Below are 26,474 nucleotides of genomic sequence, written 5' to 3' on the forward strand. Positions count from 1 at the left end.
CTCCTTTAATTAACTGCTTGCTCTTTCCTATATGATGAAATTTCACGTTGCCATTAGGTCCTCGACATTCTTTTAGCTCCCATAAAGTTTGCCCATCATATCTTACTTTTCTTCACAACTGCAGGGGTTTCCAGGGATACAGGGCTTATTGGAGTATGAAACTGTTTCTGAGACAGACACGACATAAAGTGGTGTATTGCCTTATGTACAGGACTTCTGCTTTCTGCTCTCAACACGGGCTGGTGGCCTAGGAATTAACTTGGCTTCAGCGGATACAGTGGTCATCTTTGACTCTGATTGGAACCCCCAGAATGACTTACAAGCACAGGCCCGAGCCCATCGGATTGGACAGAAGAAGCAGGTGAGAGGAGATGTCAGGATATCACTAATTTTAGTCTTTGCAGGGATTAGCTCTTTTATGACTGTCTGTAAACTGCAGCGTCCCAGAAGTCCAACTGCAGTTTAAGCTTTTGGAATACCTTGAGCTTTCCTACCATTTTATTCCTTTTCAGTTAGGCTGGACATAAAAGTATGTATGTTAATTACTGATAATATGCTACTGAGGCTTTTTGTGAGTTTTACTCTAAAGATGGTTTTATTTTGCATGATTACTCATGTTTCCTTGTTTTTCTTAGTGTTAGATATTCCTGTTCATATTATGGTTAAAAATACTCTACAAATGGATTTTCATGGAACTTATCTTTTAATCATAAAGGTGTAGAAATCCATCTGTGTGGGGTGGCTAGGTGGTGCAGTGGATAGAGCCCCAGCCCTGGAGTCAAGAGCAGTTGAGTTCAAATCCTGCCTCAGACACTTAATAATTACCTAGCTATGTGGCCTTGGGCAAGCCACTTAACCCCATCTGTCTTGCAAAAGCCTTAAAAAAAAATCCATCTATGTGTCTTTATACAATTTATTGTTGATATTGCTTAATCAAAAAGACCATCTGTGTGTTGTGTTGAGTATTTTTTAAATTTTTATTTCAATTGGACCATGAATAGCAGTCTTTATGTTTTTATTTAGGAATGCTTTTATTAAGTGAAGATGGTATGCTTTGTTCTGCATTTAGACACCATAATTTTTCTCTGGATGTGGATGGCACTTTCCATCACAAGTCTTTAGAATTGTCCTTGATCCTGAACTGTTCTATCATAGTTGATCATCACACAATGTTGCTGTTAATGTGTACCATCTGCTCCCAGTTTTGCTTCCTTCACTCAGTATCAGTCTTTTCAGGCTTTTCTTAATTCTACCTGCTCATGATTTCTTACAGAGCATTAGTAATATTCCAATACATTCAATAAACCACAGTTTGTTCAGCCATTCCCCATTTGATTGGAATTCCCTCAATTTCTAATTCTTTCCCATCACAATTACTATAAATATTTTTGGATTTGTGAGTTTTTCCATTTTATATGAGCTCTTTGGGATACAGGCCTAGTAGTGGCATTGCTGGATCAAAGGGTATTCACAGTTTTCTTGCCCTTTGGGCATAGTTCCAAATTATTCTCCAGAAAGGTTGGATAGTTCCCAATTCCATTAACAGTGCATTAGTGGCATGGCTAGGTGGCACACTGGATAGAGCACCAGGCCTGGAATCAGGAGTACCTGAGTTTGAATCCATCCTCAGACACTTAATAATTACCTAGCTGTGTGGCCTTGGACAAGCCACTTAACCCCATTTGCCTTGCAAAAAAACTAAAAACAAAAAAAAATCCCAGTGCATTAGTGTTCCTGTTTTCCTAAATTCCCTCTAAAAATCAAAATTGTTGATATTGCTTATTCAAAAAGACCAGAATACTTTTATTTAAGATGAGTATCTACTATAATAAAAATGCATGTCTGGTTAAGACTACTACCTGAATAGTTTGAATTTACAGTTCAAGCAGAATAGAACTAATTTGTCCTCCCTAAATGATGCATTCCCATCACTTGTTCCATTGTGTAGCTCCAGAGAATTTGCATAATGCACGTTAGATATAATCCTCACTTTACCTTGCTCTACAGGTGAACATTTATCGCTTAGTTACAAAGGGGACAGTAGAGGAAGAGATTATTGAACGAGCCAAAAAGAAGATGGTGTTGGATCACTTAGTGATCCAGCGTATGGATACCACAGGCCGTACTGTCTTGGATAACAACTCGGGAAGGTCAAAGTAAGTACTGATGGAGGAGTTGAAAGAAATTCAGCTGATTGTAGGCTTCAGACTGTGTTTTGTCAATCAGATTTCACTGTGCCTCTTCATTCAGAAGTCATGTTAGAATTTGCTGGCTACTGAAAAAAAATAAAGTGTGTTAATATAGGTGTTTTTTGGGTGGGTGGAGGATTGGTTTTATTTCCTTGCTTTCTCATTTTCCTAACACTTGCTCTGTTCACTTTTTCTGGGTTCTGTCTTTTTTTTTTTTTTGGTTTCTTGACTCTTTCCTTATGATTTGAATTCAGTGAAGCAATTCTTAAACATTAATGAGACAAGTACTATACTATTTTTAGGTATATAAAGATGAGACCCCCCCAACAATAATTGACTTGTTTTGGGGGTGTGCATCATGTAACACAGATAAGTAAATGTAGAAGAAATCCAAAGCTGTTACAAAGTAATTTGCAGAGTTCATTTGTAATTAGAGAGTATGAAGCAAGCCAGGCCTTCTATGAATAGGTGGAAGAGAAGAGAGAGGCTCCCAATCTAGAGTCAGCCTGAGTAAAGCACAGAGATGGACCCTTCACTGTTGTATATTGTAGGCCTGTGTGGCTGGAAGGGAATGTTGGGGAAGAAGAATGAAGTTTAGTAAATCTAGAAAGGAAGCCTGGAACCAGATCATGGAAAGTTTCAAAGTACCAGAGAATTTTACTTTACAGGAATTTTAACATTTTCCTACCACTTTTAATTCCAACATGTTTTGACTATTAATCAGCAAAAATGAATCAACTAGAATCAGAATCTTTTTCTTTATTCTTCATAAAAATGTTTTTGTTTGGAACTTTAATTTCTTTCATTTAACAGCTAATGTGATGTTGAAGACAGGAATAGTATAGAAAATAGGGGGAAAGTATATTGTATTTAGGAAGAAGGACAATTATTTTTTAGTAACTGCATATTTCAAATTCTGTTTTTTTGGTATGGTAGTTGGATTTTTATTTTTTATTATTTGTACAGAAAGAGGGGATATAGATTTGAATTAGATGTTTAATGAAAGTTTTGTCTTATTTGGGCACAAAAAGGGCCTGACAAATATGAGTTTGATAACATATATGGAAATTTCCATGTATTAGAGTGAATTTGGTTGAGAAAAGCTACTTTCCTTTGAATGTTGTTGGATTCAAGCAACTGGGAAAACACTTTGTGATTAGTATTACAATCATAAAGCCCAAAAGTATGTGAGGAATTTCTCTCTTCACAATCCTTCAGAAATATTCCGTGATGATTGCTGAGGAAAATCTGGAAATGCCCTTGTCTTAATTTTATTCACACTGCATAGAGTGAAATTACATTAACAACACTCCATTGTATTGAAGAATAATGTATTTAAAGAGGCTAAAGCCATTTCTATTATGAGTGAGATAGTATGGAATATTTTTCCTGGGAATTTGTTAAGAAATACATTAAGTATTTCAGAATGCAACTACCTTTCCCCCTGCAGTTCTAATCCTTTCAACAAAGAAGAGCTAACAGCTATTTTGAAATTTGGAGCAGAGGATCTCTTCAAAGAACTGGAAGGGGAGGAGTCAGAGCCTCAGGTAATTAAACACTGGGAAAAATATAAGCATACATGTATGATATGTATATACCTATATTATTCCTCTTTTTGACAGTTCTAAAGAATTTTTTCCCCAGAACCATATTCTAAGTTTTATTTTAAAGATTGTTCCAGAATAAGCATTACTTAAAGGAACTAGCTAATTTTAACTTTATTTTGTCCAAGTTTCTGTAGAATTAAAATGGATGATTTGAGGAATAGTATGAAGGTTCTGTCTTTTTGCCTGTGGTTCTGATGGCTTTAAAATTACTTCTTTTCTTTAGTTTTATACTGAGTTTTGGCTTAATTGTGTTCTAAGTTCTTTTCAATAATTAAGATTAGGTTTGAAAGTTAAAGAAATGAAGTTAGAGAACAAAATTTTATGGCAGTTGTTCTAAGTACCTCAATACTTTTTAATGACTATATCAATATGTTTATCATCACTGTTTTTAATAATCTTTTAAAATTATGCACCCGTTGCTCCTAGGAAATGGACATAGATGAAATTTTACGATTGGCTGAAACTAGAGAGAATGAAGTGTCAACAAGTGCCACAGATGAGCTTCTATCACAGTTCAAGGTATAGCGCCAACTTTTAGTTGTAACAAAATGTCTTTAGTGTTTGGTTTAAGTGTGAACCCCATTCCTATTATTCCATGGAGTACAAATTAAGAGTTTTTTGTGAAAGTGAAAATTAAACCTTTTTGTAGCTTTTATTAGCACCTCCAAAATTTAAAGTACCATTTCTTATATGTTTTTTGCCAACTTGGCTTTTTTATGGTATCTTACCCACTTTGGGGTGTCGTTTGCCCCAAACATCTAGTTTTTCAACTTGAAAATTGAATTCTTGGAGTATGATTCTGCTTCCTGAATCTTTAAATGTCTTGTAATACAATATTTAAATATGAGAACTTTGGAAGAATTTTTTCATATAAGACTTTATTATTGGTATTAAATTAATATTATTTTCTATTACTATTAGTAATAATGCTGTTCATAGTATGAATATTACTATTGTTATTTATAACAATAACTGACACTTATTTAGCCCTTTACAATTTGCAAAATGCTTTACAAATGTTATTTCCTTTGAGTTTCAACAGCAACCCTATGAGGCAGTTGTTATCACTGTTACAGATGAGAAAACTAATGCAGACAGTTAAATGACTTGCCCAGGGTCTCACATACCTAGTAAATTTCTGATATTGGATTTGAACTCAGGTCTTCCTGACTATAGATGCGAACTTATTGCTTTATACTTTCTTTTCTCATTAAACAAACTTGGAATTCATAGTAGTTAACAAAATATTTTAAATATACTGCTATACTCAGTAGTCTTTGACAAAAACCATGTTCGTTCCTCAAAGCTCAAGTCTTCATTTCTCTGATATTCTATGATCATTTTAGTTAACCTTAAGATTTAATATTGAATTGACTTATAGCAGTTTTTACTCAGAAGAATTAAAAAGAACACTGGTTCTGTAAAGTTTTATCCTTGCCCTTTTGAGACCTCTAGTATCTTGCCTCATATTACCTTCTGGAACATTTCCTATGGGTTACCCATCCATAGTAAATGAGAGACTTGTATTTTAAGTGTAACATAAGATTCGGGGTTGATCCATCACACTACAGATAATGGCATTTGAGTTCCAATCTCGAAACTTGATTTCTGCACTTGCCACCTCACTTCTCTTGGCCTCAGTTCTGCATCTATAAAATTATAACGTTGAATTGAATAATATCTCTTGTTCTTTCCTCCTACTTTCTCAGCATCAACCTTTGGTCTTTCTTTCCCTTTGTCATAAAACCCAGAGTATTCTTATTACTTAGGAAGACAGATTCATCTGTTTTTGCCCTTTATCCCATTTCCTTTTATCTTCTCTAGTTATTTTGTCAAACATTAGTTTCTGTGTATCTTTTGGTCATTCTCAGATCTCCCTATTCACAAAAAAATCTTGGTCATTTATCTTCTGACCCCATACATTTATCATTTCTCTCTCTCTCTCTCTCTCTCTCTCTCTCTCTCTCACTATCATTGCGAAACTTCTTGAAAAAACAGTCTATAACTAATGTCTCTGCTTCCCTGTTACACACATGGTTGTTTCAGTTTCTAACTTTGGGCTTCCACTGCCAACTATTTTACTGAAACTACTTTTTTTAAAAGACACCAATGATCATCTAATCATCAAGTCCAGTGATCTTTCTTAAGTCCTCTTGCACATTGACTTTTCAACAGTCTGAATCTTTCCAAGTATACTGTTTCGACTTTTCAGAGACAAATTTTTAGGGTGCTTTGAATTGCTTTTCTCATTCTCCTTCCTTGACCATTCATCCTCTTCTTGAACTAAATGTGCATGGCCTCTGTATATTCTCAGAGTGTAGTCTTAATGTGTTACATAGATTCATTACTACTTGGATATGATCTACTTAATCTGCCATGATATTTGATCTATTTTTTCAGGGTTCCAGACCATCATTTCTGCCAGACCACTGGACTCCATCTTGATTCACATATGCTGCAGTTTACTAATCCTTTTCTTTATTTTTTTTAAATTATTTATTTTATTCTTAATTTATGAAAAAACATTTTCATAATATAGTAGAATTAAAGGAACAGATGATTGCACCTGAAACTGCAACTCTGTCAAGTATATTTTGTTATTCCTTTTCAATACATAATAAAGTTATTTTGTAACTTTATTTTTCCCCTTTTTTCCTCCCCTCCCCCATCTCTCACCCTACCATTATATATAAATATGTAGATATATACATACACATATTTATGTAATAACATTCTATACCTACTTCTATTGATCAGTTCTTTAATATATACTTAAAACTCTACATTTCACTCATTCTGCAAAAATTTTTTTGTTTTCAATTTTTTTTATACTATTTACAAAAATGATACATTTTTATACTAATTTTTTATTCTTTGAGTAATGAAATATTTGAGTTTATTGATAGTTAAGTACATAATAAAAAAGAGAAAATTAATGTTGATTAATCTTAAGGGAGGAAACTAGGTTGTATAGTAGAGAATAGGTGTAGAGTTAGGAAGACTTGAGTTCAAATTCAGTTTTAGACATCTAGTGCACAGGTGACCCTGGACAAGTTCCAACTTAACTTCTTTTGGCCTCAATTTCCTCAACTGTGATATTAGGACAATGATAGCACAACCTCTCAAGGATGTTGTGAAAGTTAGAGAAGATTGTGTTTGTTAAGTGACTGGCACACAGTAAGTGTTTGTTTAGTAAATGCTGTTTCTTTTCTTCCTAGGACTTTCTCCTTCCTTGGTTTCTGCAATATTGCTTTTTTCTGATTTAATTCAGTTTATGCCAATAATAATTTAAGTGCTAATACTCTTTGAAGTAGTAGGTGATATATATAAACTTTAGATAGGTTACTATTCTTGTCTTATAGAATTTACTTCGGAGGCAACTAAGTGACTGAGTCTAGAATCAGGAAGACCTAAGTTCAAATCCTGCCTTAGATACTTACTAGCTGTATGACTCTGGCTGAGATCCACTAGAGAAAGAAGTGGCAAACCACTCCAGTATCTTCTGCAAACATTTATTAAGACTCTTGTTTTAAGCAGTAGTGAAAAGGAGAGCCAACTGATGACCTTAAAAAACATGAAAACTTGGGTTCAAGAACTATCTCTGATATATGCTGTCTGTGTTCCCCTGGCCAAGACATCTAGACTTGAAAGGCCCCCAAGCTACATCCCTCCAGATTTCTGAGAGGAATGTGACATGGCTGAAATCTTTATTGGGACACAGGCTGGATTGGAGAGGGAAACACTAAGGAGAGGAAACTAGGAGACTATTAGAATAAAAATAAACATCTGGCTAGTGCCTGCTATGGGCCATGCATTGCATCAAGTCCTAGGGAGAAAAAGAAAGGCAAAACCCAGGCCTCCTGCTCCACCGGCTCCCAGTCTAACAGAGGAGACAACATGCAAATACTTATGCAAAAATATGCTACACACAGGACAAATTAGGAGAAATCACAGCAGGAAGGTGCTTGAATTAAGGTGAAACCAGATTAAAGCTTCTTATGGAAAGTGATATTTTAGTTGAGACTTGAAGAAATATAGGAGATGGAAATAGGGAATTTAATATAATACAAATTGAGGGGGATAAGGGAGAATAATAATAATAATAATAAGATATTGTTGATGTGATGATTCTGGGTGGTTGGGAGATTGCACTATCAGCAGAAATCTTGAAGTCTGGAGGAAAGAACAGGTTTAGTATACAAAAAGTGAGTAGTTTTGGTCTTTGGCATGCTCCTATTCTCTTTTAGTAGATATGAAAAAATATCAAATAACAATTATTAAATTTCTGTCTTTCACATACATAGTTACATGAAGTTGTTCTAGTTTACTATTCTTGAATATTTCATGTCAAGGTTTCCTGTTATTTTTTTTCCCCAAAAATGTGGAAAGACAGTTTTCCTCACTGATTTTCATAAAATTTTCTTCTCATCAAAATGGCAAGTGATTTGATATAGGTTGTGCCATATGTATTTTTTCCTTATTAGTCATGCTATGAAAAAAAATCAGAACAAAAGAAAAAACTGAAAGAAAACAAAACAAATTTTTAAAAATGGAAATTATATGCCTTGATCTGCATTCAGATTACATATTCCTTACTTTTGATGTAGATGACATTTTCCATATATCACAGGTCTTTTAGAATTGCCTTAGGTCACTATATTGCTGAAAAGAGCTAAGTCTATCATAGTTAATCATCACATAATGTTCCTGTTAAAAGTCTAATGTTCTCCTGATTCTGCTGTTTTTCACTCAGTGTCAGTTCATGTAAATCTTTTCAGGTTTTTCTGAAATCCACTCTTTCATTATTTATTTATTTGTTTGTTTGTTTGTTTGTTTAGATTTTGGCAAGGCAAAGGGGGTTAAGTCACTTGCCCAAGGCCACACAGCTAGGTAATTATTAAGTGTCTGAGATCGGATTTGAACCCAGGTATTCCTGACTCCAGGGCCGGTGCTTTATCCACTGCGCCACCTAGCCGCCCCTCTTTCATTATTTCTTACAGAACAATATTCCATTATATTCATATAAGATTCTGTAAGCCTAAAATAATGTCCTTTTCTTTTTTTTGTATAAATTATTTTATTTATTATTGTAATTAGATTTTTCACAATCAGAGTTTTGTCTTTTTACCATCTAATGTGCTTTCTTTTGTTAATGTGAAATTGTAGTTACAAGCAATGGTTGGTTGCCTAGGGAACAAAATAATTGTATATTCAGTTTAACAGAAATAAAAGAATATTTGTCTTATAGCTTGTTGTTTGTTATATAACCCCCTCTCAGTGCTATAGTACATTGTAAAAAGAAAACAAAAAAAATTTCAAAAGTGAAAATAACGTGCCATTCTGAATCCATACGTGTGGAATGTTCAAAAGTGCACCATCAGCTCTTTAAAATGGAAAAGCATAATGTCTCATCTTAGCTCCCAAACAAGACGGAATTTAGATTTGCAGTTAACATGAAAATCATGTATTGTATTCCTGAATAATCTTGCTTCATCTTCAGTTTACTTTTTCCCGAATTCCTGTTCAGAGTTTTAATTTGTAGCTGAGAACTGTCTTAGTTTTATTCATTGGCAGCATCATTTTCCCACATTGTGGAAGTACAGGTTGGCACATATACATAATTGATGATAGAAAATAAGATATAGTAAATTAGATTTCTAAATTTCTGTTCCAGATCTCCTTGTTAATACCAGTAGATAAGTATGTGCAGGCAGTAATGCAACTCAAGGAGATACAAATGGCAAAAAATATATTCAGTGGTTTTGGAGGTAGTTGAGGGAACACAAAAGCACTGATCAAAGTTACCAGAAACAGCAAAGATGTCAAGCTGCCAACAACTAGATTAATGATACGATCCCTTGCCGAGGTTTTTCCGAACAGAGGCCTGTTGTCCAGGCTGGTGGTGCCGTAGGTCCTGGCGCCGAACTCCCCCATGTCCCCTTCATGGCGTGTCCCTCCGGGGCCCTGCGAGCAGCAGCTGCCACCTCAGTCCCACAAGACTGACTGTGCGCCGGCTGCAGGCCTCATGGCCATGGGTCGCGGCTGGGGCAGGCGGGCGGCACCCCCCATAAAGTCCTTTTCTTAATGTCAATTTTTTTAATTGATATGGTTTTCATTCAGAATTAGTAAACAAACTGGTATGCTTTGCTAGTAGGAGAGAACATTTGAAGTTTAGAACAGAAAATTTTCACTTTAACCGACTTCTGATATTTGGTAATTTTAATTACAAGTCAGTAGAATATCCAATGTGATGAGGAAACACTTTGAATCTTGTACTCTAAAAAATCTTGTCAAACTTTTGTTGAATATCAGTTTATCCCATTTATAGAACAATCAATTTCAGTATTACAGACTAATAAATGGAGATCAACATTTTATATACCTCAATTAAAACCTATGTAAATTTGCTGATTAACATCAGACATCTTATTTTTACTAAAACATCTGAGACCTTTGTATTTATGTTTGGGTTCAGCCTTTTCAAAAGTTCTAATGGGGGATAGGTTAGAGAAGGAAATGATTATGATAATACTGAAAGTGTCAAGAGAACAGAAATGATGCTTAGAAACTAAGAAAAAGTTTGTGTGACTTTATGGAGTTGGGTAAGGAGGAGATGGCACTTTTCATTCCTTAGGGCAAAGTTGGATCTAAGTATCTTTTTATTTATTATTCAAGGGGGGATAACCCTTTTGTTTATTGACCTAAAGAGAAAATGTCATCATCCAAGGGGACAAGGCATCTTGAAATTTCACTTCCTGGTATTCTGATTCTTAACATTATCATCTTGATAGAAATATAAAGTCAGATATAATTCACTGAATAAATTTAAATGTTGCCAGGTTTTTTGATTGGACGCTTCTTTCATTTTTAAAGTGGTGATTCTTTTCTTTTAAGGTGGCCAATTTTGCAACCATGGAAGATGAAGAAACTGAGATGGAAGAACGATCACACAAAGACTGGGATGAGATCATTCCAGAGGATCAGAGGAAGAAAGTAGAGGAGGAAGAACGACAGAAAGAGTTGGAAGAAATTTATATGCTGCCCCGAATTCGGAGCTCTGCGAAGAAGGTACTTTGTTTTAGGGTGGAATGGATTTGATTGGGTGGAAGGAACTATGACAATAAAAAGTTGTGGTTTTGAATTGTATATTTTATTCAAATTATAAGCAAAATCTTTGGATTTGTTTTTATATATTACATGATGAAGGCATTCTTTTTTAAATTTATTTTTTATTTAATTATCTTTTGGAGGCAGTTGAGATTAAATGACTTGTTCAAGGTCACACAGCAAGTAAATGTCTAAAGAGTATTTGAACTCAGGTCTTCCTGACTCTAGGTCCAGTGCTATATCTTCTGTGTGACCTAATTGCCAAAGAGATAATTGAATTTGTTGAAGTTGATGAGATTTCCAAGTAAAATGGTATACCAGAGAAGAGGGTGCACAGTAGACCCCCAGGGAACACTCAGAATTAGTGTGACCTGAATATCCAGAAAAGCCTCCTGAAAAGAATTGGCCAAAGGGTTAAGAAGAGACCTAATTAGATTAATATTCTGAAAATCTAGAGGTAAAACAGTATCAAGGACAAGGGGGTTATGAATGATGTCATAAGTTGCATAGAGTTCTACAAAGTTGAATGTTGAGAAAAGGATCATTAGATTTGTTGATTAGAATATCATTTCTAACGTTGGGGAGGATAATTTCAGTTGAATGATGAGGTCTGAAGTGGAAATGTGTAGTGAAGAAGAGGGGAAAAAGTAGAGATATACTGATTATTGGTAGCCTTCTCAAGAAATTTAGCCAAAGTAGGAAGGAGAGATAAAGGGTGATAGTGGGGAAGGATGTATCAAGTGAGGATGGGGAAGACAAGGACCTGTTTGTAGGATTGTTAATGAAGCAGTTAATAGACAGGGAAAGGTCAAAGATAAGTGAGAGAGTAGGAATAATAAAGGGGACAATCTGTTGTGCCAGACAGGATGAAATGGAATTTTTTGTGCACTCACAGGGGTTTTCAATCAGATCCATACTGTAACTATTTGAGATAATAATGAAACAAATACTGCTAAAGCTATAATGCTAAAGACAGGTAGAACCCCTATAGGAATTTACATATAACTGAGAATTTAAAGTTACTTGCTATTTGAGAAGGTTCCTGTGATAATAAACTTATAAATTAAGTATAAAGTATTTCTGATACTTTGCTTTAAATTAAAATAGTGGAGAAACATTGTAGAATTAGTGGTCTCTTTTGATGGTAGTTCTTTTCTAACATACTTTTATGAAATCATATGCAGTAATCACCATGGTTCTCAGAATCACTGAATCACAAATCTGAGCAAGAAGCTCTCCAAAATCATTCCCAACCAAGGCCTATTTAGTCTCTTTTTTTGAAGACCTTCAGTGAATGGAAATTCATGACCAACTAAGGCAATATATTACACTTTTGAATAGCTCTAGTTGTTAGGAAGTTTTTCATTAATAGCAACTCAGAATGCTTTCCATTTGCAGACAATTGGGTCAATCTCTAAAAAGGCAGTTGTATTAGTATTGGATTATCATATATAAATTATTATAAATACTTAGGGGAAAAAGGCAATATAATATAACCACAAGTAAAAAGTCACATATATAAACTTTGTTAATATCATATAAACAATTTATATTTAGATATCCATAGTTTATAAAATCCTTCATAGATATTCTGATTTGATCTGTATATGAAATAACATAACCTGCCCAAATTTACATAGTTTACAGTATGGCAGAAATAAAGCTTAAACTCAGTACTTTAAGTCACAGCTGAATAATAGGCTTTGGTACTGTTAAACTGGCAATGTGCTTCTGGCTCTTTCAGGCTCAGGCTAATGATAGTGACTCTGATATTGAGTCCAAAAGAAGGGCCCAGAGGTCTTCTGGTTCAGAGAGTGAAACAGATGATTCTGATGATGACAAGAGACCAAAGCGCAGAGGACGTCCTCGGAGTGTCAGAAAAGACCTTGTAGAGGGATTTACAGATGCTGAGATTCGAAGGTTAGTAGAGGTTTTGAGTCATACTTGTTTCAAATCGTGTGCTACTTTGACTAAGCTGAAAACATGTGGATGCAGTCAGTCTGTACTCAATGTGCCTTGGCTGATTAAAATCATGGCAGCATAGGTGGTTTCTAATATTCCAATCAAGGGTAACAGAGCTCCTCTTGTAATGCCTAGACTCTTTAGGCTTCTGATGATTTTTCATCATGTTTAACTTTTCTTGCTATTTTTAGTCACTCCTGACATTACTTGACACAAGCAAAAAACATTTCTGGATGAATTGGCCATGTCTGCCAGTAAAATAATAGTATAATGCATGAAAAAAAATCTTGTATGTGGTCTCATGGTTAACACTGAAAGTAATATTATTTGTTTTGATATCCTATCCTTCTCTACTATATTCCTTTTAAACCTATTCTTGTCCTTGTCACTTCCCATCACTTCACCCCTTTTTCGCTCTTTGAAGTTCTACCCCCTTTGTTGTGGCCTCATTTTACTCCCATTGAAATTTGACCCTTTAGTTGCCAAATTTAACTTGATACTTCTTCTGTCACCCCTTATCCCTATGTTCAGTTGCTACTTATACTTTGCCAATTCCCATCTCTAGGCTAGCCCTACTCCATTCTCTGTTTTTTTGAGCACTACCCAAAAAACTTTGATCTTTTTATCCTCCAGTTCTTTTTCTGTCTACAAACATACTTTGGTTTTTACCCCTTAAAAAAATCAAGTAAACTTAAACCCTGTTCTCCTTTATTTCACAGGCAAAATAACAAAACAAAACTCAATCCCCTTTCCCCTTCCCCACATACACAGGGAAAAACCAAACTAAAATAATTTATATTCATTGTCTCCGGTTTCGCATCTTCTACTTAATTTTTACTCTGCTAACAGTCTGGTTTCTAAACCCATTCTTTGATTAAAATATCATTTTCCAAGTTTATCAGTGATTGCTGAATCTAATCAGTTCTTTTTTTAATCTACATCCTGGGTAATTTTTCTATCTATTTTGACACTATTGATTTACCTACTAAATACTCTTTTTTTTTTCCCCCTGGCTTTTATTACACTGCTTGTTTCTATTTCTCATCCTATACCTATCTGACCTTCCCTTCTCAGTATCCTTTGTTGAATTATCATCTATGTCTTACTCTTTGTCTTACTTACATCCTATGGCTCTGTCCTAGACCATTATTTTCTTTTTTCCTTAGACTTTCTCTTGAATTAACTTATATCAATTTTCTGTGCATATGATTTCTAGAATTCTATATCTAGCCTTTATCTCCTGAGCTCCATTCTCACATGACAAACTAGCTCCTAGACATTTCTACCTAGTGTCTTAATAAGCATCTCACACTCAGAATCTCAAAATGGAACCCATTTTCCCCTTGGCTTTCCCTCTTCTTCCTCTTCACTTCATTAATCCAGTATTATGACTTCATAGAAATCCTAGGCTCTTCACATTTCCTCATCTCAGACATCCTCTTTACTCAATTCTCTCAATTTTTTTTGACTGTGAGTATATACCTTCCCACTTTAAAGAACTGACTTTTTGCTTTCACTTTTGTCCTTATAACCCCATTTCCTAGCAAAGGGCCTTGCACAGAGTTGGCACTTAACTAAAGAGACTGTTGAATTGAAGTATACTTTTGTTAGACCATTTTTATAGAATCTTTCTTTTTAGAGGTGCTATAAACTTGATGTTCCTTGTCTTAGTGGTTGCCAAATCACCCTTTTCTCCCCAGCTCCATAATTCTTGTTTGCACACAGAATGAAGAAAATAGAAGTTGGTATTAGAATAATTGGGATAATTGTAGTTTGTTCAGGACAATTCCATAATTCATATAATGGAATTTACATGAAAGAATATGTGAGTATTTGCATAGCATTCCATGATATGCAAGATTGAAATGAAGGAACACTTGAAAGTGCATTTTAGATTACTTGTCATTTTAATATAGTTCTTCCTTATACATCTTTATTATTTTTCTTCTTAGGTTCATCAAAGCATATAAGAAATTTGGGCTTCCCCTTGAACGGTAAGTTCAATAGTAGTTGTTCACCTAATATTTTATTCATGGTTTAACCATGAATGCAGCATTCATTTATTGTATTAAAATACCCTATGATATTTTGTGTGCACTAGGAAAGGGAGCTTTTATCTTTTTTCTTTTGCACTTAATAGTATTTTGTTTTTTCCAACATTCATTTTTATGAGATTTTGAGTTTCAAATTTTTTTTCTTCCTCTCCTCCACCTCTCCAATCCAAGACAGCAATCAATCTGTTATGGGTTATACACATGCAATCATGTAAACATATTTCCATATTAATCATGTTACAAAAGAAGAAACAGAACAAGAGGGGGAAACAAACCCACAGAAAAACAAAAAAAAGTGAAAATAGATTGCTTTGATCTGCATTCAGACTCCTCTGTAGTTCTTTCTTTGAATATATATAGCATTTTCTGTCATGAGTCTTTTGGAACTGTCTTGGATCACTGTATTTCTGAGAAGAGCTAAGTCCATCATAGTTGAGCATCACAATGTTGCTGTTGCCACGTATAAGATTCTCCTGGTTTTGATCACTTCATTTAGCATCAATTCATTTAAATCTTTCCAGGTTGTTCTGAAATCTGCCTATTCATCATTTCTTGTAGCACAATAGGACTCCATCATATTCATATCCCACAACTTGTTCAGCAATTCCCGAAATGATGGGCATTTCCTCAGTTTCAAGTTCTTTTCCACTACAAAAAGCTGCTATAAATGTTTTGTACATATGTAATGTCTTTTCCCTTTTTCTTTGATCTCTTTGGGATACAGACATAGTAGTGGAATTACTGGATCAAAGATTATGCACAGGTTGGTTGCTTTTTGGGTATAGTTCCATATTTTTCTACAAAAAGACTGATCACCACACCAACAATGCATTAGTGTCCCAATCACTCATCTTTCTTTAGAATAATACTGATACAATTTTCATTTACATAATTAGATTTTATACAATTCCCCCCAAAAAAACCCATAGGCTTGTGTTACTATAATATATTCCGCTATATCTTTTGAGAATGGACCAATATTGAATGCAACTATCAATATAGCAAAGAAGAAGCTTTGTTTCAAGTGGTTTAGTATTCCACTTTTTTATTTGCAGACTTTTTAAAAAAAATACTGTGTAGTACATAACAAAGCCATGATTCCCTGTGGTAATCTTAATGGTTGACATGGAGAAGAGACAAATAGCATAGGTGGTCTAGGAACTGAATCATAGAAAGCACTTCCAAATCTGGGAGACTGCAGATCTTTTGAGTATTTGAGTCATATCACTGATCTAAGGGAATTTGTCCTGATTCTTAATACTCATCTAGCTTTTCCTCTGGAGAAGGGACATTGTCCCTCTAGAAACAAATGTCATTAGCTATTACTTACAAACAGAAATACAAAGGATATAGTGCATACAATCACATAAGCACATAGTTTTAGATCTAGAATAGAGTCCAGCAATCTTAACTGCCAGGCTACTATCTGAATAGACAGGATACATTTCTACAGTAGGACTATTTTAAAAATTCTCCTATTTTCTGATGTTTTGAGCCAAGGTTGCTAGCTGGTTTGGATGATGAGTACAATTAGTTTGATTTAATTTTTCTTTTTTCATAAGGGATGTTGTATTTATTCAGATCTGAATTCTGTGAACCTGTTGGACCTTAGAGTTAGCTGAGTTAATAAGTAAAAAGTCAACTTATGGCAAGCAGCATATCTTCCTGGATGGGTACAGGGAGGTCAATTTTGCAAGGCAAATGGGGTTAAGTGGCTTGCCCAAGGCCACACGGCTAGGTAATTTTTAAGTGTCTGAGACCAGATTTGAACCCAGGTACTCCTGACTCCAGGGCTGGTGCTTTATCCACTACACCACCTAGCTGCCCCTCAAATATGTTTTCGTACCAGGTCACAGTGGAACCTGGAATCCTGCACTAATAGCTCTCACTATAATAGTGTCTGTTGCCTGATAGAGGTATTGTTATGCATCTCTCTGTTCATGAAGCAAGAAGGAAATAAGTATTTGTTAAATGTTTACTGTGTACCAGAAACTGCTGAACAGTGGGGATATAAATATAAGCAAAAAGAAAGACAATTTCTACCCTCAAGGAACTTATATTCTAATGGAGGAAAAGCACACATAATGATGAAAAACATGGGAGTTGGGGAGAGCAGGAATGAAGGTATTCATTGTAGGAGTATTGTTTTGAACTTTGGAAACTTTAGTGAGGGGAATGAAGGCAGGCTGGCCTGGGGTTTTTAAAAAATGGAAGCTCCAGGAGGAGCTCATTAATAGGAGAATGGGAGCATGGGTAGTAGTGGGATGTTCCAGGGAAAGAAGACCCCAGCAACTAAGTGATGTTCCAGGATGAGACAGTAGTAGAGACCTGACTTTGAAGTCCTTAAAATTCAGGAATAGGAATGAAGGGGAATAAAGCAGGCTGGCTTAGACCTTTCCACTAATGAAGTTCCAGGAGAGACTTGTTGATGGAAGTTTCATGTTGAAATGTCTGGCTAAATTGTGCCAGTTGAAGTCAGTAACATTTACCAGTTTTTAGGCACTTGATGCATTCATTTACTTTATATGTTTTCAGAAATAAGTACAATATACAATAGAAATAATTCAATATTTAGCTTCTAGAAATGTTAGAAATGGAAGTTAGATGAGTAATGAAGAATTCTAGTAAGATTAAATTTAGCATAGAAAGGTCTATGTTGGATTTAAAAACGTAAATTTCTCAAGTACAGGAAAGGGAAGGCCTGGTTATAAAAGACCCCTGAGGATGTTAGTGGATTGAGGGTTATGGTATATGAATTAGCTCTGTGACATGAAAGCCAAAGGAGGGAATTGATATATATTTTATATAGATGGTTAGAATTTTTCAGGGTGGTACAGGTTACTTCAGAAAATAATCATTTCCTTCCAGTCAATGATAAATAGAGAAGCTATTACATCAATTTGATTAGATGACTCATAAGATTCTTTGAACATAAATGACATCTATAGTCTTAACGAGCTGATTGTTATCACATGTCAATGGAATTCATAAATGAGAGGACTTCACAGTACAGAACAATAGTTAATGCTTGCTGATCTCATGCAGTGTAAAAGAATTTCATCAATTATCCTACAATCCAGAGAATTTAAATAAAAGTACTCCTTAACTGCTCTTTTAATCTAAATTTGGGATTCTGACTGCTATTTGAAAAATGGAAAGTAAAAATTTTACATACTTAATGAAGAAAAGAGCAGGAAAAAAATCTCCTACAAGAGTAAGTCGGATGGGATTAATGCTAGGGATCTCTGTCCAATATTAGAAAAGTGGGAACAGTATTTGAAGTGTCCTAAATTTGTCATTCCACAGTCTAGAGTGCATTGCCCGGGATGCTGAGCTGGTAGATAAATCTGTAGCAGATCTGAAGCGATTGGGTGAATTGATTCACAACAGTTGTGTGTCAGCAATGCAAGAATATGAGGAACAGCTGAAAGAAAATGCCAGCGAAGGTAAGCCCAGGAGGTTATTTTACTGAACATTCTGTGGTATATGCAGCCCATAATTTTCATAAATTTCCACAAATGTTGTAGTTCTATTTCCTAATTTTTTATTTGCTGCAGCTGTTCTGACATTGCCTTTAGTCCATCTCCAGTGATTTTAAGGATTAATGATAATACATATATGATAAAGAAGTTGACAATCAGTTCTTTAGATATAGCATGCTAATCACAATTCAGTTCAGTAAACATTTAGTAAATTATTGTATCTTTGCCTGCTTGCATGTATGTATCATTCATGTATAAAGACAAAAATTAAAACAATATCTTCACTTGAAGAACCTGCATTTAACTAGGGGTAGGAGATATACTACTTCCCACCCCCTTTATATATACATATACATAGTGTGTGTGTGTGTGTATGTACTCACACATAGAATTTATATATTTATATCCAAATGTATATGCATTTGAGGAGGGAGAGAACAATGGGGAATGAGTGTGGGTAGTATATAATATGATTGAAGATTTCATGGAGCACAGAGTTATTTATATGGGAAGCAAAATAGAAATTGTATGAAGAAAGGGCAAAAAGGGCTTGCATTCTATTTATTGGAGATAGCCTATGCACAGTGAACTGAAATGGATAGATATATTTATATATAATTTGTGATCAAGGAACAACTTGTATTAATATGCCTGAAACATATAATGTACGTGTAGGATAGATTAGGTAAAGGAGCAACTGAAAGCAGGGAAATCTGTTAAGAAACTGTTAAACTAAACCAGGCCTGGACAGGGGTTGTGGTCTTTCCAATGGAGAGAAGGGACAAATGCAGCAGTTGATTTAGAGGTTGGATTGGGAAGAAGTTGAGGAAGAGAAAAGAGTTAAGGATGACTTAAAGGTTACAAACCTTGTTGAATGCAAGATGACACCCTCATCAGAATTAAGAGAGGATGGCAGATAAGCAGTTTAGAAGAATAGATGATCGATTATTTTAGATGTAAGCGGGATAGCTGAATAGAGATGTCAGCAGGGTTTTGGAAATTTAGGAGAAAAATTTGGAGTGGGTCTAAGTCATTACATATGTATTCATATAAGTATACACATACATACATGCATACATATATAGACACATATATAATAATGAGATTGACCAGTTTAGATATGAGGGAGAGAATAGGAGGATATAAGGTTACAAGTAAGTATCCCATCTTGGTCCACCAGTCAGTGTTATTTTTTAACTTACAGCAGTGGCATTCAGTAGTATGGAGGTGAGGGTAAAAAGGTAAAATATACGGAGTGGAAGTGAGATATAAGCATAGGGAATTTCAGTGTTCACAATTATGGGACTAGCAAAGTGCCATGCCTTTGGGTAGATGAACAATAATAAAAATTTAGGTGATCAGAGGCCAAGGTTATCAAAGGAACATCAGCTTGTACTATTAAGGTCACTATGAGAGGGGGTTGAAGTAGAGAGGAATTGAGATGCTCAACAACTTGGAAAAAGAAAACATGAACTGGAGGCAGGTAGAGTTCAGCAAAAGAGTTATTGGTGGATTCTTATCTTCCTTGTAAGGATTTCAAAGTAGGTTTAATGAAATTAATAAAATGCTGACTTGACAGTTATGGCAACTCATTCCATTTTAACTCTAGATGAGTGGTACCTTATAGATCAAGTAAGTGGCAGTAGCAATCCTAGATTTTAACATAAAGCTCAAATTATTGTCCTTATAAATTAAATTTGTTCAGTTTATGTGGTATTGTGATGTAATTTCATAGAACATTGCTTGAAGTGGATCATTTGTAAGTTATAAATTTTTTTATAATAGTAAGATTTTTGTTGCAATAGGATTTGATCTGTAGTATCTGCTATTTCTCTGGAGCTTTTGCCATTGATGATGTGTTTTCTTATTTTTGTGACTGGTTCTCAAAAATACTCTATATCAGCAGTGGAAATGATCAAACTGAGTTCCATAATCCACTAACTCTTGTGTTGTCTTGCAGCTTATGTCCTATGAATTCTCCTTTGACATTCCACCTTTGCTTGTCCTTCCTTCTCCCCAATACATGATTGCCTTGATTTATTTTTTTAGTATTGAAAATAGTTTCTGTTTGTCTATAGATCAGCTGGAAATAATTCCATTTGATCGAAAATAGAAATTTGCTATCATGATCAATTGATTTCTTCATATAAGAACCACAAAATACTTGTCTGTTGCTATAGTAAACTAGGGCCATTTTATTCTCTTGGAGGGGAAAATTCATTGCCTAGATCCTGAGTTTTATTACCTCATACAAAAAGTAGAATGATCTTAAGGATTTCAAATTGAATCATTTAATAGCATCACTTCATAGCCTTTGATTTTTATTTTTGAACTCTAATGAATTTTTTTCTTTTTAACTTTAGGCAAATTAACCTCTCTTTCTATACTTTAGCTATAAGATGCTAAGTTTTAATCTAACCATTCTTATAGTAGAAATCATTTGAAGATTAGTTGAATGATTAATTCTTAAAGTACTTGAAACTTATTTGAACTACCTGTATAACATTTTTATTTTTAAAAATAGTGAAAATACTTACGCCTAAATTTTCTTTTTTAAAAAAAAAATCTTCCTTTTTTTAAAATTCTAAACCTAATAAGCACTTTAAAAAGGTCCAGTTATATGATGCAACAGAACATGAAAGTATAAAGCTCCATTCTATACTCCTTTCTTTTTAAAAAATAATCAATTCTTGGGGCAGCTAGGTGGTGCAGTAGATAGAGCACTGGCCCTGGAGTCCCCGAGTTCATATCTGGCCTCAGACAATTAATAATTACCTAGCTGTGTGGCCTTGGGCAAACCACTTAACCCCATTTGCCTTGAAAAAACCTAAAAAAAAATTCAATTCTCCCTGTTAACTTTCTACTGCCTTTATTAGTAATCTGAATTTTTCTTTGTTTCTTTAATGCATTTTAAAAAAATGTTCCAATGGTACCCTCCATTTGACATTACTGTTGCTCTTACCACTCCTAATAAAAACAGAAGAAAAGAAAACTTGCAGCAAATAAGCATAATTGAACTTCTGACTAGGGTGGCTGCCAAAAAGGGTGTCAGATTGCCCAACTCCCACATATCTACTCCAACAAAACCATGAATAATAATCCATAAATCTAATCTAAAACTATAGTAAGTGAATTATTTCTGCACCAGAACTTCACAGAAAGTTAGCCAAAAGCCCAAGGGTAAAAGAAGAGGCTGCTAGCAAAGCCAGTACTAGCTCAGGTTAGTTACCCTGAGTGTGATTAGAGACTGAGATGTATGCATATTGTCTATGAGGACAGTATTTGAGAGACATATATATATCCAGAGGAAGCAGAATATGAAGGTTCCACTGAGAAAAACCCAGGGTTGGAACCTTGGGAATCATGGACAGAATCCATGCAGTGAATGGCAACCAACAAAATGTGGCAGGGCTCAGATGTTGACATTTCCAGGGCAACTGAGTTCCTGAAGATAACAACATTTGGAACATCAAAGATATGGGGAGGTAACTAACTCTTGGAGGTGGAAAGCAGTGAAAGAATCAAAGTGAACTGGGTCAAGACCATGAGTTGACTGTCTTACCCAAAAGCCCATTGAAAGTGATGGGGGAAAAGCATGGTCTGGACTTGTTACAGATCCTCACTTCAGGAAGTAAAGCTGAAGAGATGAGCTAAAACAGCCACTAGTATCAACAATTAATGTCCATCTAGAGATCTCAAAAAATGAGTGAGTAATACTGTAAAAACTAAAGAATCTTAAAAGAAACTGGAGGGGAAGAAAGAATTTTCCAAAAGGAGGACTACATGAATATTTATAATTACTATATTTTATTAATTATTATTATTGTTTAAATGAAAGCAAGAGATAATGAAAAATGAAGCAAGAGAGAAAATGTTTGGGGGGGAGTTGGAAGGGGAATTATTGTCTTATAACAGAAAGTGATAAACCTAACCAAAATATAATAAACTCCCTAAAAACCAGAATGTACCAAAAAAAATTAATGACTCCACCAGACATTAAGAACTATCAGGACAAGATAAAAGAAAATTGAAAAAAAAAAAGAAAATGTAAGATCTGATTTAAAAAACAACTGACTTGGAAAACAGATCAAGGAGAGATCATTTAAGAATCATTTCCATCCCTGAAAACCATGATTTAAAATATATACATATCTATCTATATATATATAGATATAGATATGTTAAAAGAAACAAATTGTCCTATATAGATATGTTAAAAGAAACAAATTGTCCGAGTCCATTAGAACTAGAGGATATGAAATTAAATTCACCAATTACCTCCTAAATTAACCCCCCCCAAAAAATAATAGCCCCAGGAATATCACTGTATTGTTAGTTTTTGCTTGTTTTACTTTGTTAATTGTAATGTAAAAGCAAAACAACAATTTTTAAAAAAAGGACAAAATGAGGAAGAAAGAATTCAATGATCACTTCCTGAAAGTAGCTTCCAAAAGAAAAGTTCTAGGAATATCGTAGCCCAAATCCAGTGGTTCTGGGTCAAAGTAAAAAAACAAGCAATCAGAATATCACTTCCAAGTACCAAGGGATAAGTCAGAATTACAAAAGTCTTGGTAGTTTCTTCTATAACTGAAATCTTGGAATAAAAATTTCCAAAAGACAAACTATATGAACATAAAACCCAATTATAATTTAATCTGCAAAACTGAGTAAATATCATACTCATAGAGGACATTCAAGGATTTATGATAAAAAGATTAGAACTGAATAGAAACTTTGAGATAAAAACATGAGTCAAGAAAAATCTACAACAGAAATGATGAAAATGATTGATTTCTAGGGTTACATGAATTGACAGAAATGACAGAACTGTAAGACACACACGCACACACAAACACACACACAGACACACACACAGACAGACAGACAGACAGACACACACACACACACACACACACACACACACACACACACACACCCCGGTTTGACTTAGACATAGAGGAAAAAACCAAACACAAAAATACAACAAAACAGAAGCAGATGAAGAAGAAGGTTAAGGTGGAGAATTAATACTGGGGAAAAGGAAAAGGAAGAGAGGAGGAGGGGAGGAAAACTAAGGGGGTGCGCATGAATTGGGGGAGACTGGATGAATTATGCTATTGAATATAATGGAAGGTTACTGCACCATGAGGAAATGACGGATGAGCCTATTTCAGAGAATCCTAGAAAGTATGAACTAATGTGGCATGAAGTGAACAGAACCAGAATAATTTTTGACAATGAAAACAATACTGTAAAGAAAAATAACTTTTGAAATACTTAAGAACTCTAACCAATCATGCATCTAGAAGACTTATGAAATGCAGTAGTATGAAAGTATCTGGGCAATTTTCATTTATGATTTCTTGGAGTATATATATCTAGGCTTTTTTAAAATCATATTTTTGTTTTAGTTTTTGCAAGGCAATGGGGTTAAGTGGCTTGCCCAAGGCCACACAGCTAAGTAATTATTAAGTATCTGAGGCCAGATTTGAACTCAGGTACTCCTGACTCCAGGGCTAGTGCTCTATCCACTGTGCCACCTAGCTGCCTCTAAATCATGATTTTCAAGGATACATTATATCAAGAAGTTTATTCAAGAAGGAAGATAACATTGTAAAACAACTTTGAAAGACTAAAACTCTGATCAATGTAATAACTTATCTCTGTCTCTTAAGGAACTTTTCTGAAGCATTTTGGTAGGAAGAATTAAGTGAAAGTGATTTCTCCCTCCCCCAACTCTTGCCTCCCCTCAAAAAAAGCAAATTAAACCCAACAACAACAAATCAAAAGCAGAGGAAAACACACACAAACAGAAAATGAACACTATTCAAACAGTGGTAAAAATAAAAGAACCACAGATAAGCAGCACCGTTTTGAAATTCTATATTATTATATACTTTTTAAAGGACCAAGCTTTGTAAAATGTAGATTTACACCTTACCAGGGAGTTCTCATTTTGGGTATACTGGAATGCTCTTTGTAAAAAAGTTTGTAAGTTCAAAGTTTTTAAAAAAGAAAGGAGATGTCATTACTCTTTGTGGAATAAGATGTAAATCTTTTGCCTTTTCTTACTGATTAAATAAAACCTATCTTATCTTTAAAACAAGAAAATATGAATAGTCTCATAAAACAAATCCATACAGTAGTCATGCCCAAAAATGTATTTTTAATTCTGCACCTGGATTCCATCACTGCACTGTCAATAAGTGATTGTCATACTTAATCATAGGTCCTCTAGATATGTGTGGTTGGTCAGAGTTCTTAAGTGTTTCAGAGTTTTTCTTTACAGTCTTGTTTTCATTGTCAAAATTGTTCTCCTGGTTCTGTTCACTTCATGCTACATTAGCTCAGGATTCTCTGAATTAAGTCTTTTATGTTGTAGTAACATTCCATTATATTCATGTGACACAATTCATTTAATTTCCCCCAATTGATGGGCACTGCCTTAGTCTTCGTCCTTTCCCTTTCCCTGATATTATCCTCCATCTTAACTCTCTTCACCTGCTTCTGTGTTGTTACTTTTCTGTTTGTTTTTTTTCTAAGCCGTGTGTTTTTGTGTGTGTGTGTGTGTGTGTGTGTGTGTGTGTGTCTAAATTATGGAGAATTACTTCTACCTCATTTTCCCCTGTTATACTCTTAATGTATTACTGTATCTCTTTCCTTTTCTTTCACCTCCTAAAATCCCCAGAACAAAATTAATCCTCCCCCAAACTCTTCTGTATATGGTTTGAAGACATTTTCTGATAACACTTGTTTCTCCTCCCCCTGTTAGAATGTTTGCATATCATCAGTGTACAGCCTTTCCTAAGTGCTTGAATAAATTTTTCTTTCTAAGGCTTTTCTCAACTCTTGTGTTTCATTTCAAAATTCCTACTCCCTTCTGATCTTTGTTTCATAAATGTTTGAAAGTCCTCTATTTTTATTTTTGCCCTGTAGGATGACACTCAGTCTTGCAGGGTAAGTTATTCTTGGTTGTATGCCCATATGCTTTATCTTTTTTGATATTGTATTCCAAGATCTCCTTTCATAATGCGCTCTCTCTCTCTCGTCTCTCTCTCTCTCTTTTAGTTTTTGCAAGGCAATGGGGTTAAGTGACTTGCCCAAGGTCACATAGCTAGGTAATAGTGTCTGAGGTCGGATTTGAACTCAGGTCCCCCTGAGTCCAGGGCTGGTGCTCTATCCAGTGCACCATCTAGCTGCCCCATCTCCTTTCATTTATAATAGAAATTGCCAGATCTTGTGTTTTCCTCACTGATCCCTTGGTACTTGAATTGCTCTTCTCTAGTTGTTTGCAGTATTTTTTTTCCTTTAATCTGAAAGCTTTGAATTTGAACTATGACATTCCTGATTTTCCTTTTATGGGATGATTTTTATTTTTATGTTACCCTATGCTTCTAAGTGATATGGGCAGGGTTTTTTTTTTATGCTTTCTTAAATTATATCATCCAGGCTTTTTTAAAAAATTGTTTTCAGGGAGCTCAGTGATTCTTCTTGACCAGATTTGTTTTTATATTACATATCTTAAATGTCTTTCTATTTGAAAAAGTATTTTGATTTTTGTCATAATCTTATTGTCTGATAGAATCATTGACTTCTGTTTGGTCTATTTTGGTTTGCAGGGAGTCCACTACTTGGGTAAGATTTACAGCTTTTTATTCTAAGATATTTTTTCTTCCTCATTCTTTCCCTAAGAGTTTTTATTTTATTTTTCATCTCTTGCCTCATTTCTTCTAAGTATTCATGTAGTCCTTTGGGACCATTCTTTTTTCCTTTGAAACCTTGCATTTGTTACAGAATTATTCCCTCCTATTTTGATTTTTGGGTATCTCTGGATCCATTATAATTCTTATTGGCTGGTATCTTCTGTTTCCTCATCTTTCTAGCCTTAGTTGCTGAAATGGAGCTTTGTCCTGGGACCAGACTCCACTCCCTTTTGTACTGGTGGGATAGTCAACCCTTCTGGTCTTGATTTAGGTCACTTTGGTTCCTACATTGACATTTATCTCCAGGGTTTCATCTTTGCTAAGAGTATGAATTACTTTTAGCTTCCCCTGGATCTTGGAAATTCAGAGT

The 26,474-nt window shown here is 34.7% G+C and overlaps 1 protein-coding gene and 1 pseudogene across 6 annotated transcripts in view; one reads left to right on the forward strand and one right to left on the reverse strand.

Annotated features, from left to right (window-relative positions):
• Nucleotides 1-26,474, forward strand: part of CHD2 (chromodomain helicase DNA binding protein 2) — a 149,492-nt gene that overhangs the window by 94,682 nt on the left and 28,336 nt on the right. For all 6 annotated transcript variants that reach the window (XM_074234157.1, XM_074234156.1, XM_074234158.1 and 3 more), the window contains 8 exons: nt 212-361; nt 2,008-2,156; nt 3,640-3,736; nt 4,223-4,315; nt 10,691-10,864; nt 12,648-12,823; nt 14,818-14,859; nt 18,226-18,365. In XM_074234157.1, coding sequence (XP_074090258.1) covers nt 212-361; nt 2,008-2,156; nt 3,640-3,736; nt 4,223-4,315; nt 10,691-10,864; nt 12,648-12,823; nt 14,818-14,859; nt 18,226-18,365 — 1,021 coding nt within the window. The remainder of the gene's footprint in view (nt 1-211; nt 362-2,007; nt 2,157-3,639; nt 3,737-4,222; nt 4,316-10,690; nt 10,865-12,647; nt 12,824-14,817; nt 14,860-18,225; nt 18,366-26,474) is intronic.
• LOC141521523 (transmembrane protein 243-like) lies at nt 9,297-9,821 on the reverse strand (annotated as a pseudogene).

This window comes from Macrotis lagotis, chromosome 4, assembly GCF_037893015.1.
Source record: "Macrotis lagotis isolate mMagLag1 chromosome 4, bilby.v1.9.chrom.fasta, whole genome shotgun sequence".
NCBI lineage: Eukaryota > Metazoa > Chordata > Mammalia > Peramelemorphia > Peramelidae > Macrotis > Macrotis lagotis.